Genomic DNA, 20,690 nt, shown 5'->3' with positions numbered 1-20,690 from the left:
CTGAAATAGTCATGTGTAGCCTCTTTCCAACACTGTTCTTAACTAAAGTAACCTTTCACTTAGCTAAAATATTCATATGAAACTTTTTTCAGCACTTTCGTAAAAAATTATATGTCGTTAAGTAAGAAATATAGTCAAAGGTGCTCTTCGAGACAACAAAGACACTCTCAGTGTCACCAAAGTTACTCTTCGAGGAATCAAAGACACTCTTCAAGACATCAAGGACTTACTCAAAGACAACAAAGTTGCACTCAAAGACATCCTTCGAGACATCAAAAACATCCTTTATGACTTCAATGGGAACTCTTCGAGATATCAAAAGACACTCAAACACTCAAAAATTTACTCGCATCCTCAAAGTTATTCTCAGAGTCATCAAAAAGTTAATCTCAGTCATCAAAATGTTATTCTCTAAGTAACCTTTCGTTCATCAGAGAAACTTTCTAAAACATCTTCGTTCCTTAAAGTTAATCTCAGAGGCATAAAAGTTATTTTCAGAGCTATCAAATTATTCTCCCTGTCATCAAAAAGGTATTTTCACGTACTCAAAGTTAATCTCAGCCATCAAAGTTGTTCTGTAAGATATCTTCAAGACATCAAAGTTACTCTTCATTACATCAAAGATGCATTCAAATACCACTCAGGTTCTCAGAAGTCATTCTCAAAGTCATCAAAGTTGTTCTGTAGGATATCTTCGAGACATCAAAGTTACTCTTCAATACATCAAAGACGCATTCAAAATACTACTCATGTTCTCAGAAGTCATTCTCAAAGTCACCAAAGGTATTCCAAGAGACGTTAAAATTAATCTCAGTCATCAAACTAGTTCTCAAAGTCATCAAAGAGTCGTCAAAGGTATTCTCAGAGAAACTTTCCAAAACATCTTTGTTCATCAAACTTGTTCTCAAAGCCAACAAAGTTAATCTAAGACATCATCTTTTCATCAAAGTTATTTTTAGAGACATCTAGAGTTAATCTTGCTCATCAAAGTTGTTCTCTAAGACATGAAAGTTATTCTCAGAGTCATCAAAGTTGTTCTCTAAGACATCAGTGTTGTTCTCTAAGACATCAAAGATGTTCTCTAAATCATAAAAGTTAATCTCTAAGTCACCTTCGTTCATTAGAGAAACTTTCCAATCCATCTTCGTTGATCAAAGTTATTCTCAGAGTCATCAAAGTTATCTCTAATTCGCCTTCGTTCTCCAAAAAGTTGTTCTCTAAGACGCCTCCGTTCATCAAAGAAACTCTCCTTCTTCCATCATGTTATTCTTTAAGAGATCTTCAGTCATAAAATTTCTCTCCAAAATGTAACTCGTTCGGTTTTCATACCAAACCTGGACTTCTATTAAAATATATTTTCTTAGTCACTTTACCCTAAAACTATTCTCTGAACTACACTGTTCAAACCTACGTAACCTATCCTCTCCACCCAACGTTACTTAGTTAACGTAACGTTCCTAAACCAAACTTTACCTAACTTATCCTGCTTAACCTAACTTACCTACATTTACCTAACTTAATCTGCTTAACCTAACTTTACCTAACCTAACCTAATCTTACCTATCTTACATAACTTACCTAACCTAACCTGCTTAACCTAACTTACCTTACCTTACCTATCTTACCTAACTTACCTACATTTACCTAACTTAACCTGCTTAACCTAACTTTACCTAACCTAACCTAACCTAACCTTACCTATCTTACCTAACTTACCTAACTTAACCTGTATAACCTAACCTGCATAACCTAACTTTACCTATCCTAACTTAACTTACCTTACCTTACCTATCTTACCTAACTTAACCTAACTTATCCTGCTTAACCTAACTTACCTACATTACCTAACTTAACCTGCTTAACGTAACTTTACCTATCCTAACTTAACTTACCTTACATTACCTATCTTACCTAACTTAACCTAACTTATCCTACTTAACCTAACTTACCTACATTTACCTAACTTAATCTGCTTAACCTAACTTTACCTAACCTAACCTAATCTTACCTATCTTACATAACTTACCTAACCTAACCTGCTTAACCTAACTTACCTTACCTTACCTATCTTACCTAACTTACCTACATTTACCTAACTTAACCTGCTTAACCTAACTTTACCTAACCTAACCTAACCTAACCTTACCTATCTTACCTAACTTACCTAACTTAACCTGTATAACCTAACCTGCATAACCTAACTTAACCTGTATAACCTAACCTGCATAACCTAACTTTACCTATCCTAACTTAACTTACCTTACCTTACCTATCTTACCTAACTTAACCTAACTTATCCTGCTTAACCTAACTTACCTACATTACCTAACTTAACCTGCTTAACGTAACTTTACCTATCCTAACTTAACTTACCTTACATTACCTATCTTACCTAACTTAACCTAACTTATCCTACTTAACCTAACTTACCTACATTACCTAACTTAACCTGCTTAACCTAACTTACCTTACCTTACCTATCTTACCTTACATTACCTATCTTACCTAACTTAACCTAACTTATCCTGCTTAACCTAACTTACCTACATTACCTAACTTAACCTGCTTAAATTAACCTAACTTACCTTACCTTACCTATCTTACCTAACTTACTTAACTTAATCTTACATTCCCAAACTGATGTATCCTAACTTATCTAGTCCAACCAGACATGATCTAACTTATATAATTATTCCTGCTTGTCTTTTGTGTTTCGTCAATCTTTGTCTCATATTCATTTACTCATTTCAAGGGTTAATTTCTCAAATGGACATTTTTGCATTTCAAGTGTTATTTGTTTAAGATTGGGTGTTCTCCTTTTTGTATATTTTTACCCAAACCCACCATCCCACTTAACCTTCTTTCCTTCATTTACTTTGTTTCTCCTACTCCTTCTAACCCCCTTTTCTATCTCTCTCCCTTATTCTCTCTCTTCCTCCCCTCTCTCACTCATTTGCTCAAATGCTCTCTTGTTTCTCAAATTCAAGTCTTAATGCTCCCATTCTCTCACCCTCACTCTCATTCACTTAATTTTTATTTTTCTCAAATTAAAATCTTAGTGCTCCCATGCTCTTCCTCCCCCCTCTCTCTTACTCTTTTCTCCTCTTTTCATGCTCTCACTCACTTGCTCTCTTGTTTTTCTCAATTTCAAGTCTTAGTAGATCTGATTCTTTACTATTGTAATTTTATTATTACTAAGATAAAGAATGAACTTATATGTGAAAACAAAGTAAAAGAAGGAAAGAAGGTTAAGTGGGATGGTGGGTTTGGGTAAAAATATACAAAAAGGAGAAACAAAACTACATCTGAAAGGTTAGGAAAAGGATAATATATTAACAAATACGTCAAAAACACAATAAACTACATCTGAAAGGTTAAGTTAAATGGTTGGGGAATAAGAACATATGATAGAACCTACTAAATACACTAAGATTACAAGAGGTTAGGTTAAGGGGTTGGGGAATAAGAATAAATGATAACAAACATAATAAATACAACTTATGAGCAACTTGGTGAACTTTAACAAATAACCCTTGATCTGCAAAAATGACCATTTGAGAAATTAGCCCTTGAAACGACTAAATTCCCATATATAACGAAAATCCTTTGAAATGGTTAAACACCCAATCTTAAACAAATAACACTTGAAATGCAAAAATGTCCATTTGAGAAATTAACCCTTGAAATTAGTAAATGAATATGAGACAATGATTGACGAAACACAAAAGACAAGCAGGAATAATTATGTAAGTTAGATCATGTCTGGTTGGACTAGATAAGTAAGGATACATCAGTTTGGGAATGTAAGATTAAGTTAGGTAAGATAGGTAAGGTAAGGTAAGTTAGGTTAAGCAGGTTAAGTTAGGTTAGGTTAGGTAAGTTAGGTTAAGCAGGATAAGTTAGGTTAAGTTAGGTCAGTCATGTAAGATAGGTAAGGTAAGGTAAGTTAAGTTAGGATAGGTAAAGTTAGGTTCTGCAGGTTAAGTTAGGTAAGATAGGTAATGTAAGGTAAGTTAAGTTAGGATAGGTAAAGTTAGGTTAAGTTAGGTAATGTAGGTAAGTTAGGTTAAGCAGGATAAGTTAGGTTAAGTCAGGTAAGATAGGTAAGGTAAGTTAAGTTAGGATTGGTAAAGTTAGGTTCTGCAGGTTAAGTTAGGTAAGATAGGTAATGTAAGGTAAGTTAAGTTAGGATAGGTAAAGTTACGTTAAGCAGGTTAAGTTAGGTAATGTAGGTAAGTTAGGTTAAGCAGGATAAGTTAGGTTAAGCAGGATAAGTTAGGTTAAGTCAGGTAAGTTCGGTAAGATAGGTAAGGTAAGGTAAGTTAAGTTAGGATAGGTAAAGTTAGGTTATGCAGGTTAGGTTACACAGGTTAAGTTAGGTAAGGTAAGTAAGGTTAGGTTAGGTTAGGTAAAGTTAGGTTAAGCAGGTTAAGTTAGGTAAATGTAGGTAAGTTAGGTAAGATAGGTAAGGTAAGGTAAGTTAGATAAAGCAGGTGAGGTTAGGTTAGGTTAGGTAATTTAGGTAAGATAGGTAAGGTTAGGTTAGATTAGGTTAGCTTAGGTAAAGTTAGGTTAAGCAGGTTAAGTTAGGTAAATGTAGGTAAGTTAGGTTAAGCAGGATAGGTTAGGTTAGGTAAAGTTAGGTTTAGGAACGTTACGTTAACTAAGTAACATTGGGTGGAGAGGATAGGTTACGTAGGTTTGAACAGTGTAGTTCAGAGAATAGTTTTAGGGAAAATTGACTAAGAAAATATATTTTAACAGAAGTGCAGGTTTAGTATGAAAAGCCGAACTAGTTACATTTTGGAGAGAAATTTTATGACTGAAGATCTCTTAAAGAATAACATGATGGAAGAAGGAGAGTTTCTTTGATGAACGAAGGCGTCTTAGAGAACAACTTTTTGGAGAACGAAGGCGAATTAGAGATAACTTTGATGACTCTGAGAATAACTTTGATCAACGAAGATGGATTGGAAAGTTTCTCTAATGAACGAAGGTGACTTAGAGATTAACTTTTATGATTTAGAGAACATCTTTGATGTCTTAGAGAACAACATAGATGTCTTAGAGAACAACTTTGATGACTCTGAGAATAACTTTTATGTCTTAGAGAACAACTTTGATGAGCAAGATTAACTTTAGATGTCTCTAAAAATAACTTTGATGAAAAGATGATGTCTTAGATTAACTTTGATGTCTCTTGGAGTAACTTTGTTGACTTTGAGAACAAGTTTGATGAACAAAGATGTTTTGGAATGTTTCTCTGAGAATACCTTTGACGACTCTAAGATTATCTTTGATGACTTTGAGAACAAGTTTGATGACTGAGATTAATTTTAACGTCTCTTGGAATACCTTTGGTGACTTTGAGAATGACTTCTGAGAACATGAGTAGTATTTTGAATGCGTCTTTGATGTATTGAAGATTAACTTTGATGTCTCGAAGATATCTTACAGAACAACTTTGATGACTTTGAGAATGACTTCTGAGAACCTGAGTAGTATTTTGAATGGGTCTTTGATGTATTGAAGAGTAACTTTGATGTCTTGAAGATATCCTACAGAACAACTTTGATGACTTTGAGAATGACTTCTGAGAACCTGAGTAGTATTTGAATGCGTCTTTGATGTAATGAAGAGTAACTTTAATGTCATGAAGATATCTTACAGAACATCTTTGATGGCCGAGATTAACTTTGAGTACGTGAAAATACCTTTTTGATGACATCGGGAATAATTTGATAGCTCTGAAAAGAACTTTTATGCCTCTGAGATTAACTTTAAGGAACGAAGATGTCTTGGAAAGTTTCTCTTATGAACGAAAGGTTACTTAGAGAATAACATTTTGATGACTGAGATTAACTTTTTGATGACTCTGAGAATAACTTTGAGGATGCGAGTAAATTTTTGAGTGTTTGAGAGTGTCTTTTGATATCTCGAGGAGTTCCCCTTGAAGTCTTAAAGGATGTCTTTGATGTCTCAAAGGATGTCTTTGATGTCTCAAAGGATGTCTTTGAGTGCAACTTTGTTGTCTTTGAGTAAGTCCTTGATGTCTCAAGAGTGTCTTTGATTTCTCGAAGAGTAACTTTGGTGACACTGAGAGTGTCTTTGTTGTCTCGAAGAGCACCTTTGACTATATTTCTTACTTAACGACATATAATTTTTTACGAAAGTGCTGAAAAAAGTTACATATGAATATTTTAGCGAAGTGAAAGGTTACTTTAGTTAAGAACAGTGTTGGAAAGAGGCTACACATGACTATTTCAGATGAGAGAAGTGATATTTCAGTTAAGAAATGACAGGGAAACATGATGAAGTAACTATTTTTTAGTTGACTGATTAATACTTTTAGTTAACGAAAAAGACAAAATACGATGAAGGAGACTATTTTTGTGCTCCACAAAGTATAATGTCAGTTAAGAACAGCGATGAAAGATATCTTTGGTTATTTTTTCTTAATTGACGAAAACATAATGGCTGTTACGAAATGATGAACAAGACTATTTCAATTACTTGACGATGGAATAAAGTTAGTTATGAACAGTATTGGAAACGTTTCCTTTGACTATTTTTGCTAAGAGAAAGGTTATTTTAGTTAAGAACAGTGATGGTAAGATTCCTTTGACGATTTTTAGCTAAGAGAAAGGTTGTTTTAGTTAAGAACGGTGTTGAATGAGATTAATCCTGACTATTTTTGGTTGATTGGATAATAAGTTTAGTTGAGAAATGACGAAAGTGACTATGTTTTAGTTGATTGGCGAAATATTTTTTTAGTTAAGAAGTTACAAGAAAGGTTTGTCTTTGTAAATTTGGAACTGAATAAAGTGTAGATTTGTTTAAGAACAGGGATGTAGATCTATTAAGTTGACTATGAGAATTACTTTGACATAGTTTTGCAAATAAAAACTGGGTGACTAAAATTGTTGAGGGAACAGTATTGCAGTATAATATTATTTGACAAAGAACTAGTTAGTGAATGGAAGAAACAAATTGGTTTAAAGAAACAAAGAACATAAAAAATTAAGGTTAAGTAAGGGAATGAACACAGTGAACACAGAAAACATGTAAGAAAAAGTTGATGAATAGAGTGAACATGAAGGGAATATGAACTTATACAGAATATGAAGACATGATAAGGAACGTAGGGAATACAAAGAATGAACACTGAACATGTGAAGAACAAGCTAAGAACATTGAGAACATGAATATTGAGTATAAAAGTTATACAGAGAACATATGATGTACATGAAAACATGACAAAGAACATAGTGAACATACAGGGAAAATGGTAGAAAAAATTTGAACTGAGCATGCAGTGAACATTTGTAGAACATGGAGCGAACACAGAAAACATGGACAAAAATGTGAAGAACACAGCTGAATATAGAGAAAATATGCAAATACAGTATGATGATTATTGAAGGTTTGGATACGTTGGGGATGAAAGATAATTACACAGGTTGGGGTTATGTGACTACTCTGATAAAGAGTTAGGCTGGAGAGGGACTTGATCGGATATATTTATGTTCGATGATCTAAGACAGAGGAAATGGAGCTTGGCTAATGTCCAGATTAATTTTACTACGTTAGATGTAAGGTGATCTTAAATCTCAGGTGATTTAGTTGGATAATAAAGAACTTGTACAAATGAACTAAGCTGGGGAAACAAGAGTTGAAACTTGATAACTGAACTGGTTTTTATTTACTATGTCTGAAAATGTGGTTGGGTGTTTAAATCTCAGGGGGATTTGGACTGATAGTAATGAATTTACAGGAGTGAACTTGGACAGAGGACAAGAACTAGAGTTTTATAATTGTTTACATCATATTTACTATGTCTGAAATACAGAGGGTAAAAATTTCAGGGAAATTGATGGGTTATTTACAAAGATATGAGAGAGAACTAAGGTGGGGACGAGAGCTGGAGCTCGTTAACTGTTTTGATCTTATTTACGGTGCCTGAAATACAGAGGGTAAAAATTTGTGGGGAATTGATAGGATATTAACAAAGACTTGAGGGTGGATTAGGGTGGGGGACAAGAGCTGGAGCTTAGTAACTGACTTGATCTTATTTACTACGACTGAAATATGACTGTTTAAAATTTCAGGGGGATTGGACTGCTAGTAGCGAAAATGTGGTCTCTGTCAAATTTGGGTCTTCAATTGGACTCTAATTTCGATCATGAACTGGACTCTGATGAAAATTGGGTAGAAAATGGACTCTGTCAAATTTCTGTCGTTAATTGGACTCTGACGAATTTCTGTTGATAATTGGACTCTGATGAAATTTGAGCTTAAAACTGTTTCTGACTAATTTTGCTAGAAAACTGGACTCTGACGAATTCCTGTTGATAATTGGACCTTGATGAAATTTGAGCTTAAAACTGGACTCTGACTAATTTCTGTTGATAATTGGACTCTGATGAGATTTGAGCTTAAAACTGTCTCTGACTAATTTTGCTCACAAAGTGGACTCTGTTCATTTTTAGGTATAAAATGGACTCTGACGAAATTCTGTCTATAACTGGGCTCTGTTCAATTTTGGTCTTTACAGGTGAAATAGCCGTAAATGGATATAAAACTAAATGTTATGGCTAAGTTGTCTGTTTTCCTTAACAAAACATCTAAGACAATATTCTCTGAAAATGGTCTTTTCACAAATTCGGTCATAAACATATAAATAAATTTCTATGATTATTTGAAACTCTGAAAATAGTTGTAAGGAAATAGGATGAGAGAGAGAGAGAGAGAGAGAGAGAGAGGGACGGTCCAGATATTATGGAGAAGATAAGATAAGATAAGATTAAGAGATGACCTGCATGCGGCGTCTGGCAGACGGTTAAAAGTAAACACAGGTGCGGCGAGAGATTGCGAGGTAAGGGGGCGGGAGGGGTGTGATGTACGAGCAGGAGATGCAGGGGGGAGGGGAAGGCAGTGAAATGATTCAGATATATAGCAATATACTAGTTTCTAAGTAAGAATCCCATATGAACTCTTAACAAAACTCATAAGACATTATTTTCATCCCAAGAACTCTTAACAAACTCGTATGACATTATTTTCATCATAAGAAATCTTAACAAACTCGTATGATATTATTTTCCTTATAAGAACTTTAACAACTTCTAAAATCTGTGACTGACAAAATTTACCTGAAAACCCTGGCTCATAAACACGAATTTGAATTTCTCCCATAAGAACTCTTAACAAACTTCTAAAGTCTCGGAAATTATTTTCATCATAAGAACTTTTAACAACTTCTAAAATCTGTGACTGACAAAATTTACCTGAAAAACCCTGGCTCACACGCGGGATATTGGAACCTGAAAAATCCTGACTCACACAGAGGATTTTGGAACCTGAAAACCCTGACTCACACAGAGGATTTTGAAACCTGAAAACCTTGACTCACACAGAGGATTTTTTCCCGCAGAAAACCCTGACTCACACAGAGGATTTTGGAACCTGAAAACCTTGACTCACACAGAGGATTTTGGAACCTGAAAACCTTGACTCACACAGAGGATTTTTTCCCCCAGAAAACCCTGACTCACACAGAGGATTTTGGAACCTGAAAACCTTGACTCACACAGGGGATTTCCCCCCCCCCCCTCCCCCCCCCCCCTCCCCCCCAAAAAAAATCCCCTGTACGTTGTCATCCACACTACTATTGACAACGTGGAAACAGAGGAAATGTTTACTATAAATAACTATAGGACAAGAGGGCACTGATGGAATTGTGAGACTCAGATGTGTCATAGAGATGCTAGAAAGATTTATTTTAGCATAAGTTAGTGAGTAAATTGAAAGACATTTATGAACTCAATTCATAACTTTAAAAGAAGGTATGATAGGGAAATATGCCAGGAGTCATTGCATTAGACAACCAACGGCTAGAAAAGAGGGTCCAAGAGCTCGAGCTCGAACCTGCAGGCACAAATAAGTGAGCACTCACACTCACCACGATCATAACTCTCATCCTGTAACTACTCTTAGGTAATTTCTCAAATGCATGCACATGTGTTTGAGAGACACACACAGGAGGAGGAGGAAGAAATTAGAGGACAACCAGTACATGATATGATGAACCTTGTCAAGTAGAAATGCAAGGAGGCCGAAGAGAGATTTAAACCAACAGTAAAGGAAAAAAAAGTAGGAGGGAATATAATAACTCATGGTTTAATAAACAGAGTAAGGAAGCAAAAAATAGAAGCAGGAGGGAGTGGAGGAAATGCAGAAGACAAAGGACAGAGGACAACAGGATTAGATGTAACAGAGCTAGGAACGATTACATTAACATAAGAAGAACATCGGAAATAAATTATGGGAAAGATATTGTGATCAAAGTGATAAAGCAACCTAAATTACTACGCAGCCATATAAGAAGAAAAATTTCAGTGAACGACCCAGTGACAAGACTAAGGAAAACAGAAGGGGCAAATACAGAAAGTGACAAGGAAATCTGCAAGGCACTGAATGCCAGTTTCCATGGAGTTTTCACAACCAAGCCAGCTCAGTTCCCATTGTTAGAAGAGAGTACCCATGATGAAAGACTATGAGATATAGAGGTGACAGCAGGGAAAGTAATGAAACAGTTGACAACACTAGATGCAACTAAAGCACTTAGTCCAGACAAAGTATCACCGTGGATACTAAAAGAGGTAGCGGAGGCCCTAAGCGGGCCTCTGGCTCGGATCTTTAATGAGTCACCTATGTCGGGAGAATTGCCCAGTTGCTGCAAGAAGGCAAACGATGTACCGATTTTCAAGAAAGGGGATAGGAAGGAGGCACTTAACTATAGACCTGTATCACTGACAAGCATTCCCTGCAAAATACTTGAAAGAATAATTAGGCTAAGACTTGTTGCTCACCTAGAGAACATGAGGTTTGTTACATCAACATGGGTTCTGGAAAAGGAAATAATGCCTTACAAACCTTTTGGAATTCAATGATGAAATATCGAGGATAAGGCTGGACAGAGAAGAATGAGCAGACTGCATACTGCCAAAAGCCTATGAGACAGAACTGCACATGACACTGCTATTCAAACTTGAGCGACAGGCGGGAGTCAGCGAAAAGGCCCTAATATAGGTAAGGAACTACCTAACATGAAGGAACCAGAGAGTAATGGCAAGGGGCGAGAAGTCGGACTGGCGAACAGTAACGAGTGGAGTACCTTAACGATCTGTGCTGGGACCAATTATATTTCTAATACACGTAAATGATGATGAGTCCTTCATTCACTCACTAAACACCAAAGCTGGGAACATTAGTGAAATACCATCTATTGTATACAAAAGTGTCTCCCATGCCCTTGCGCCACACATAGCTTTGATGTTCAACAAATCTCGCGAGTGTCATACCTAACCTGATATCCTCAAAAAAGCAGGAGTAACGCCATTTCATAAAGAAGACAATCCGGCAGATATAAACAATTGCAGACCAATATCAAATCTACCTATATTATAAAAATATTTGAAAAAATTATTTGCAAACAGCTCTACCCCTATCTCGTAAAATTTAACATACTGAGTCCCTGTCAGTTTGGCTTCCGCTCCCAAAAGAGTATCAATGATGCAATTATTAGTCTGCTTGACTTAATCTACTCAGCCCTTGACAAAAATCAGTTTCCGTTTGGAATCTTCATTGACCTGAGAAAGGCCTTTGATACTGTTAACCATAACTACTTCTTACTTAAACTCCGCAATTATGAAATCCGAGGCCATGCCCTAAACTATATCTGATCCTATCTTAGTGACAGACAAAAATATGTAGCCATCAATGATATAACCTCTCCCACTCTACCATTAGCCGTAGGGGTGCCACAGGGCAGCATCTTAGGACCTCTCCTATTTCTTATATACATCAATGATCTGCCTAATGTCTTTAACATTCTTACTCCTATTTTATTTGCTGACGATACTACCTTCACCTACTCAGACCCCAACCCACACACACACTAAATAATGTTGTAAAAAACGAACTAAAAAAAAGTTCACTTATGGATATCAACCAACAAACTCACACTAAACATAGAAAAGTCCTACTACATCTTATTTGGAAGTAAATCAACAAATGCAATTTAACTTCAGATAGACAATGTTACCATCAGCAGTAAAAATGATGGAAAGTTCCTTGGCCTATACATAGACAAGAGACTCAACTTCAGCACCTACATACAACACATAACCAAGAAAGTCTCAAAAACGGTCGGTATATTCTCTAAAATCCGATAGTATGTTCCAAACTCAACCTTGTTGAGTTTGGGACATAAGTCTTTTTATGTTCAAGTCAAGTCATTTTATAAGTCAAGTACTTTTTTATATATCTACCACATACATGCCTCACTTGTGACAGGAAAAAACATGCTTTGTTTGAAAAAACAGCGCAATCTGTTGGACATAAGAGCAACACGCGCTGTAATCTCCGAAAGTTCTTCAGAAAAATATGACGAGATGAGGAACTTCCTAATGGGAATACCATGGGAAACAGAACTCAGAGAAAAAACTGTACAGGATATGATGGATTATGCCACTCAGAAGTGTCAGGAGGCTGCAGACAGGTTTATCCCAGTCCAAAAAGTGAAAAATTAAAAGCAACAAAAGAATCCGTGGTTCAACCAGGAATGTGCAACAGCTAAGCAATTGAGTAAAAGAACATGGCGAAACAACAGGAACAACAGAACACCAGAGAGCAGGGAGAAATACCAGAGGGCCAGAAATGAGTACATCAGAGTGAGGAGAGCAGCAGAGAGGCAGTATGAAAATGACATTGCGAGTAAAGCTAAGACCCAACCAAAACTGCTCCACAGTCACATCAGGAGGAAAACCGCAGTGAAGGAACAAGTGATGAAACTGAGAAAAGGGGAGAACAGATACACAGAGAACGATAAAGAGGTGTGTGAAGAACTCAACAAGAGATTCCAGGAGGTCTTCACAATAGAATAAGGAAAGGTCCCTGCACTAAACGAGAAGGCAAACCGAACAACCTTGGAGAAAATTTACCTCACCAGTGATGAGGTCAAAAGGAATCTGTTGGAGTTGAATGTATCAAAGGCTGTTGGGCCTGACAGAATCTCACCATGGATTCTAAAAGAAGGTGCAGAAGCACTAAGTGTGTCACTCTCTGTGGTGTATAACAGGTCACTGGAAACGGGAGACCTTCTGGAAAGCTGGAAGACAGCTAATGTAGTCTCAATTTACAAAAAGGGTGACAGGCAAGAGGCACTGAATTACAGGCCAGTTTCCCTAACTTGTATACCATGCAAGGTGATGGAGATGATTGTGAGGAAAAGGCTCGTAGAGCATCTGGAGGAAAAGAGCTTTGTAACACACCACCAGCATGAGTTCAGAGACGGTAAATCGTGCCTCACAGGCCTAATAGAATTCTATGACCAAGCAACACAAATCTGGCAGGAAAGAGAAGGGTGGGCAGACTGCATTTTCTTGGACTGTCAGAAAGCCTTTGACACAGTACCTCACAAAAGGCTGTTACAAAAGTTGGAGCAGCAGGCAGGAGTAAAAGGTAAGGTGCGCCAGTGGATAAGGGAGTATCTAAGCAATAGGAAACAGCGAGTAACGGTGTGTGGGAGGCATCAGAGTGGCGAGATATCACCAGTGGAGTCCCACAGGGCTCTGTACTCGGACCCATCCTGTTTCTAGTATATGTAGACGACCTTCCAGAGGGTATAGACTCATTTCTCTCAATGTTTGCTGACGATGCAAAAATTATGAGAAGAATCAAAACAGATGAAGATAGACAGAGACTACAGGACGACCTGGACAAACTAGAGGAATGGTTTAGAAAATGGCTGCTAAAGTTCAACTCAGGAAAGTGTAAAGTAATGAAATTAGGCGAAGGGAGCAGAAGGCTGAACACAAGGTACCATCTGGGAGGTGAAATCCAACAAGAGTCAAATAGAGAGAAAGATCTGGGGGTCGATATCACACCGAACCTGTCCCAAGAGGGCCACATCAAAAGGATATCATCAGCTGCATATGCAAGACTGGCCAATATAAGAACTGCCTTTAGAAACTTGTGTAAGGAATCGTTCAGGACCCTGTATACCACTTATGTAAGACCAATCCTGGAGTATGCAGCTCCAGCCTGGAGTCCATACCTAGTTAAACACAAGACGAAGTTAGAGAAGATTCAGCGGTATGCCACCAGACTCGTCCCAGAACTGAGAGGAATGAGTTACGAGGAAAAGCTAAGGGAGCTGAAACTCACAACCATGGAAAACAGAAGAGTAAGGGAAGACATGATAACCACCTACAAAATTCTCAGGGGAATTGACAGGGTGGACAAAGACAAACTCTTTAGCGTGGGTGTAACACGAAAAAGGGGACACAGTGGAAACTTAGTACCCAAATGAGCCACAGAGACGTTAGAAAGAATTTTTTCAGTGTCAGAGTAGTTAATAAATGGAACGCATTAAGTAGTGATGTGGTGGAGGCTGACTCCATACACAGTTTCAAATGTAGATATGATAGAGCCCAATAGGCTCAGCAATCTGTTGATTGACAGTTGAGAGGCGGGACCAAAGAGCCAGAGTTTAACCTCTGCATACACAACTAGGTGAGTGCCGATTGCTTTGAAATTTTGACATAAAGTTGCATTCGAATAGGCGCGTCTTTTTATAGGCCTACTATATAGATGTCACACCTGTGACAGGTAAAAACATGCGTTGTTGAAAAACAGCTCCATCTGTTGCACATAATATCAACATATACACAATACTAAATATGTCATGAATTCCATTTCAATGTTTCCGATTGTATATGTAAATTTGATTTTCATAGGTTTCGATTTATTTTAGTTTTTATTTAGTTCTTTTGTGTGACATTGTGTTGGAATTAGCTGTGTTGCTTACCATACCGTTTATTTCGTAAGCATAAGTATAGATACCACACCTGTGACAGGTAAATCTATGCTTTTTCTTGAAAAACAGCGCCACCTGTTGCATGTAAGGGCAACAAACATGCTATACTAAATAAGTTACAATTACATTTCAATGTTTGTGATTGCATTGATAAATTGAATTTTCCTAAATTTTGATATATTTTCATTTTGATTTAATTATTTTGAGTTAATTGCATTGGAATTGAGCTGTGCTGTTTACTATACTGTTCATTTCGTGAGTATAGATTGTTTTCATAATTTCATTTCATTTTTTAACTGTTTTTCTAATATTTCAGTGATGGGAACTTCAGATCACTTGATGTTCCTCGTTTTCTGATGGGAACATCAGACCATTTGGGAAGGCATCGGACGAGGGAGTGGGGAATGGTGGGGATGATGAGGGGACGGAAGTGAGAGATGGTGGGGAGGACGAGGGCACAAGGGAGGGGGTAATGGCGGGGAAGGACGAGGGGACGGGGGAGTTTGGGATGGTGTGGATGAGGGGATGGGGGAATGGAGAATGGTGGAGAGGACAAAGGGACAGGGGTGTGGGGCATGGTGGAAAGGAAGAGGGGATGGTGGAGTGGGGAATGGTTGGGAGGCCGAGGGGATGGTGGAATGGGGAAGGGTTGGGAGGCCGAGGAGATGGGTGTGGGGGGAATGGTGGGGAGGACTGGGTGACAGGGAAGGTTGCTGTGCCTCAGCAACGCACATGCATTGGTGAGCCACAACAGTGCGTGGCTGGGTACGTGCTAGTAAATAGATATATAAAAATAGAATATTACTATACTTATGTACAAGTGTCGCTTTCGAACAGGACACAGGACACTCAAAACGCACACACAATGCAGAATCCGTCAATCCCAATGTTTCCACACCGATCTGGGACCGGATTCAGGTAGGTACTTACGAAGGTTTTTCCTCTTAGCTAAGAACGTTTTCCTTCTTAGCGCCTTCGTGGCGGCTACGTCCGTATTCAGGTAGCTACGCTAAGTGGAAAAACCTTCGTAAGTTTATTCCGGGAGTTAAGTGTGGTTTCGACCACTCGTAGCTTTACGTAAACTGGATGTAAGTCATTTTTTCTCTACTACATAACACTGGGATCGATTTATGATATTGGAACATGACCAAAATATTATAGCTGGTGAATCTAGTGAAGAGGAGTCCTTAGTGTTACTTATATATGCATTCTCTGCTTGAAACTTGAAATAAATATGTGTTTGATGATAGTAGAATTAGTTTTATAATAGCAAGATATTATACCCGTAGTTATTAAGTAAATAAACACTCGTAAACATGAAATATGAGAGAAGGTGATGAGCCCTGCCTGATGGGATCATTTACTATCACCAAATGGCCTTGTTCACCTAGTAGTAAGGGTGTACCTTAGCTATACATACCCATTTCTAATTTATTTAGTTTTTATTTTGAAATTAAATCTGGGTGAGACATAAAATAAAAATATGCTGCACAAATGATGTTAGGTAAGAAGAAGGGTAAAAATGTCAAAAACTTTATTCATTGAATACTTAAAGCTATAATTATGACTATATAGACTATTAAAAAAGAGAGAGGGAAGTAAGGGTCCAAGACCTCTTCCTGTTTTACAATTTGGGTGTGGAACAAGTAATTATCAAAAGAAGGCACCATGGCGGGAAGGCTATGTAGCAGTAAGGCAGTGAGGTGAGGCAGCTACTTATTTGAGAAATGCTTATTTTATTTACCTTATAAGCTGAGGCAACTTATTTTATTTGAGGAATACTCAGCTGATTCCTCTACATTTAGCATGGAACAAATTTGTGTCCAAGACCTCTTCCTGTTACACAATTTGGCTGTGTGTAACCAAACTAGAAGTGCTCTACAAATCAAGGGACCCAGAATGTGGAATGACCTCCCGAATCATGTCAAAGGCTGTACCTCTCCCAACCAGTTTAAGAGGTAAACCAAGTACTGCCTAATTAACTCCATGTAACCTAACTTACCTCCTAAATGTCAACCCATGTCTTGCTATTTTTTAAACAACGCTGTTCACCAACATGTGCAATTGCTGATTTATGCTATGTTAACCCCCCTTTTTGTATTTTTTATTCCTTCTTTCAACACAATTTATACCTAATCCCGATTACTATTAAGTTTTAGTGTGTGTTATTTTCCCCCACACCTTGCCCGAAATGCTATGAGTATTAGTGGCTTTAGGTATTGTATGTACTAGCTCTTTCTATAAATCCAACATTATGTTTGTAAATCAACTGTATGTACTTTTCCTGAATAAAATGTATTTATTATTTATTTTTTAATCAGTAAGTATTAAAGGAAGGCACCAAGCTGGGAAGGCTATGTAGCACCATTGTGTGTAACAATAAACCAAATTTTTTTTAACAAATAATGCACCTGTATGGTAAAACAAATCCTGTCAGCTGTAAAAATATTGATGCAGTTATTTAAATGAAAAATATAATGAAAGAAATATTACTGGTTTATTTTTATCCTATCTTTTTGTACTGTACAGTATATCCAAGGAAGTGAAAAATTGAGACACAATGCACAATTTAATGAATGATTAGCATGGATTAGCAGTTCAAAAGAAATATGACTATTACATATCAACATGAGATCTTAATGATCCATGGTCAACATGATTTAATAAGGATAATACAGTACTGTATTTGTAATAATACAAACTATAATTTAAAATCTTTATTACTGATTTTTTTATTAGGAAGATTAGGTATACACAGCAATGTGCTGCTACCCTATTCTATATGGAATATTACACAGTGTAGATAAAAAACTAGCTATAAGTTTATCTAATACTCCCACCTCACAGGATGGTTAGACATACAGTACTGTACATGGAATCAATTTAGAAAATACCAGCCCCAATACAAAAAACAAATCAACTCTGACTAAACAACTCTTCGCGATTTTCACAAGAGGTAAGCGCTGAATCATGGAAACATTATATTATAATTACTCTTACCAGTTTCTACAAGACTCCTCTCAAACAATGTATTTTTAAACATGTTTAGGTATACACAGCAATGTGCTGCTTCCCTATTCTGTATAAAGGACCACACAGTGTAGATCAAAAACCAGCTACAAGCTCATCCAACATCCTCACCTCACAGGATGGCCAGTCATACATGGAATTAGGAGAGAACAAAATTCTTAATGCTGATCTATTAGTCTCTACTGGCAAAATCTGGGTGCAGCACAAGAATATCTTCCAATATTCCTGAGTGTATGAAGCAATTACAGAGCTCAAAATACCTCATACCATTTGGTATGAAGTCACTGATAACAGGGCAATCACTGATATAGTGTTGGAGAGTATGTTCTCTCAAGTAGGACTGAAAACAGATGTTTTTTTCCACCAAGAGGGCTATAAACCCATGGAACCGCCTACCCGCTGAAGCCGTAAATGCCAAATTCCAGCTAAAAAATATCATTAAGACAATTGGCGGGCCCTTTAACAAGCCACTGGCTTTCTGTCCTCTTCGAGGCCACTAGATAGTTAGTGGCCCTTGGGTAAATTCAGTAAATATATACAATAATTGTCAGCGCATCTTCCGAGCAACAAGGACAGCTACACAGTATCTCTTAGAATTACGTAGGTAAACAACAAATGTAACATATTTGTTTACTACAATGTCGGTGTTGCCTGTAGAAGTTGAAAAAACATTGTTTTGCTTCGAAATATACTAATTTTATACAAAAAATCGACGTAAATAGGAGGCAGTAGAGCTCCGATAAGCCAGCGCTAAATCTTCAATATGAAGAATGTTGCTGCTCTCTGATTGGCTAAACGAAACACAATAGTGACCTCTATCGGCACGCAGGAGAACCAACAAATTTCTTCCTAAGTGGACCTTATTGAATCGCACCTAAGCATCTTCTTAGGGCGCACTTAGGAACCTTCGTAGCAAACCCACTTACGAAGAAATACACAGAGCTTCCTGAATCTAGGTCCAGTACCTTAAAGCCGCCTCCTCACTAGACGTCATTCACGTTGACCACACTCGCTAGCCAGGGCAAGAAACTGGAGCCATTCGTCACTATCACACCAACCCCCATTAGATGGCGTTGTGTAAGTAGCGTCCAATTCCAGGGGGAGTTCGAGTGCAGACTCCTAGATGGGGCAGGAACTACCAGGGCACATTCGGACTGGTAGTGATGAGTTCGTAACATCCCAGAACTAAGAGACATGAGTTACGAGGAAAGGCTGCGTGAGATGCACCTCACGACACTTGAAGTCAGAAGAGTAAGGGGGAGACATGAACTCTACCTACCAAATTCTCAGAGGAATTGACAGAGTAGATAAGGATAAACTTGTTAACACGGGTGGTACGCGAACAAGGGGACATAGGTGGAGACTGAGTACCCAAATGAGCTTCAGGGACTTCAGAAAAAACTTTTTTAGTGTCAGAGTAGTTAACAAGAGGAATGCATTAGGCAGTGATGTGGTGGAGGCTGACGCCATACACAGTTTCAAATGTAGATATGATAGAGCCCAGTAGGCTTAGGAATCTGTACATCAGTTGATTGACGGTTGAGAGGCGGGACCAAAGAGCCAGAGCTCAACCCCCGCAAACACAACTAGGTGAGTACACACAAACACACATAAAAGACTATAAAAACTGTTATCTGTGTATAGCTAAAAGGGCTAAAATTTGGTTTAGAAAATCAACATTTTAAGAACCTTTGATTTTTTTTATATCATAAATTACAGTGAGACCTTTCTACAGCCTACTATCTTTCTACAATCAGATAACAGAGGCAGATATATAACAGTGTTTGGCGCCCTCAGGCACAAGGGGTTGAGACATGCTGAGCACTGAGAGGTACCGTGCTTCATGAGCCTCTAGCTTCCAGTCGTAATGGGGAACTAGTGAGTATAGTGTGACCTGTTCCCTTCTCCATGGATGACAGAGAATTGAAAACTGTTTGTTATAGTTCAGCTTGGACTCAAATATGAGTTATATACATGTATTTGTTTACTGGACGGTATAGTGCAGTTTGAACGGAGTTTACACTGGTGACAGAAACCTAGTTGCTTATATATTTGATTTAGTTCTGGGTGGTATAGTGCAGCTGGAAGTCATATATACGAGTCACAGAAGAGACTTGCAAACTAAGCGATTCATTACTGCTAAGACTTGTCACAACGGGTGACAGAGACGTGTACTTCCGCTCGGGTGACAGATGAAACTTACCTGTCTAATTGTACAGTCTGTACCATTCTCCACGGGTGACATACTAGACTTAATTCAACACTGGGTAGTGTAGTGCATCTTGGACACATCTCAAATGGTAATATAGACTTGGGTATGGCGTCAGGGGCTTACAGGACAGTATTGAATATTGCCCTTGGAGGACAGATGACATATAGTGAGCGGTATAGTGCAGCTTGGACCCTTAACCAGGTACAATAGTGAATTGTGTCCTGGAACGAAACTATTCAGTACTACAACTTACTCAGTAGCTCTGTTCTCTCTTTGTTCCATGATGCTTCCAAAGCTTTTGACAAATCTGAACACATTACACTTTTTTAAAGAACTGCTTAACAGAAAAGTATGTCTTGTCATTGCTAGATTTCTATATTTTTCTTATTCATGCAATGTCGCTGTGAAAAGGAGTAATGTCCACTCTGAAGATTTCTCACTAAAATGGAGTCAAACAAGGTACAGTTTTCAGTCTTATACTATTTGCTCTCTATCTTCATCCATTGTTGAAGGAGTTAAAATCCCGTCGAGCTGGCTGACGCAGAGGTACAACTAAGGCCAATGTTT

At 37.6% G+C, this 20,690-nt stretch overlaps 1 protein-coding gene across 1 annotated transcript in view; it reads left to right on the top strand.

The window, feature by feature from the left end:
• LOC138365571 (formin-2-like) overlaps positions 1–12,236 on the top strand; it is a 49,244-nt gene extending 37,008 nt beyond the window's left edge. Inside the window, exon 3 of the mRNA XM_069326045.1 lies at positions 12,093–12,236. Within this exon, the coding sequence (XP_069182146.1) occupies positions 12,093–12,236 (144 nt within the window). The remainder of the gene's footprint in view (positions 1–12,092) is intronic.
• The last annotated feature ends 8,454 nt before the right edge of the window (positions 12,237–20,690 follow it).

Source organism: Procambarus clarkii, chromosome 17, assembly GCF_040958095.1.
Source record: "Procambarus clarkii isolate CNS0578487 chromosome 17, FALCON_Pclarkii_2.0, whole genome shotgun sequence".
NCBI classification, from domain to species: domain Eukaryota; kingdom Metazoa; phylum Arthropoda; class Malacostraca; order Decapoda; family Cambaridae; genus Procambarus; species Procambarus clarkii.
This window is presented reverse-complemented; position numbering and strand designations above follow the sequence as displayed.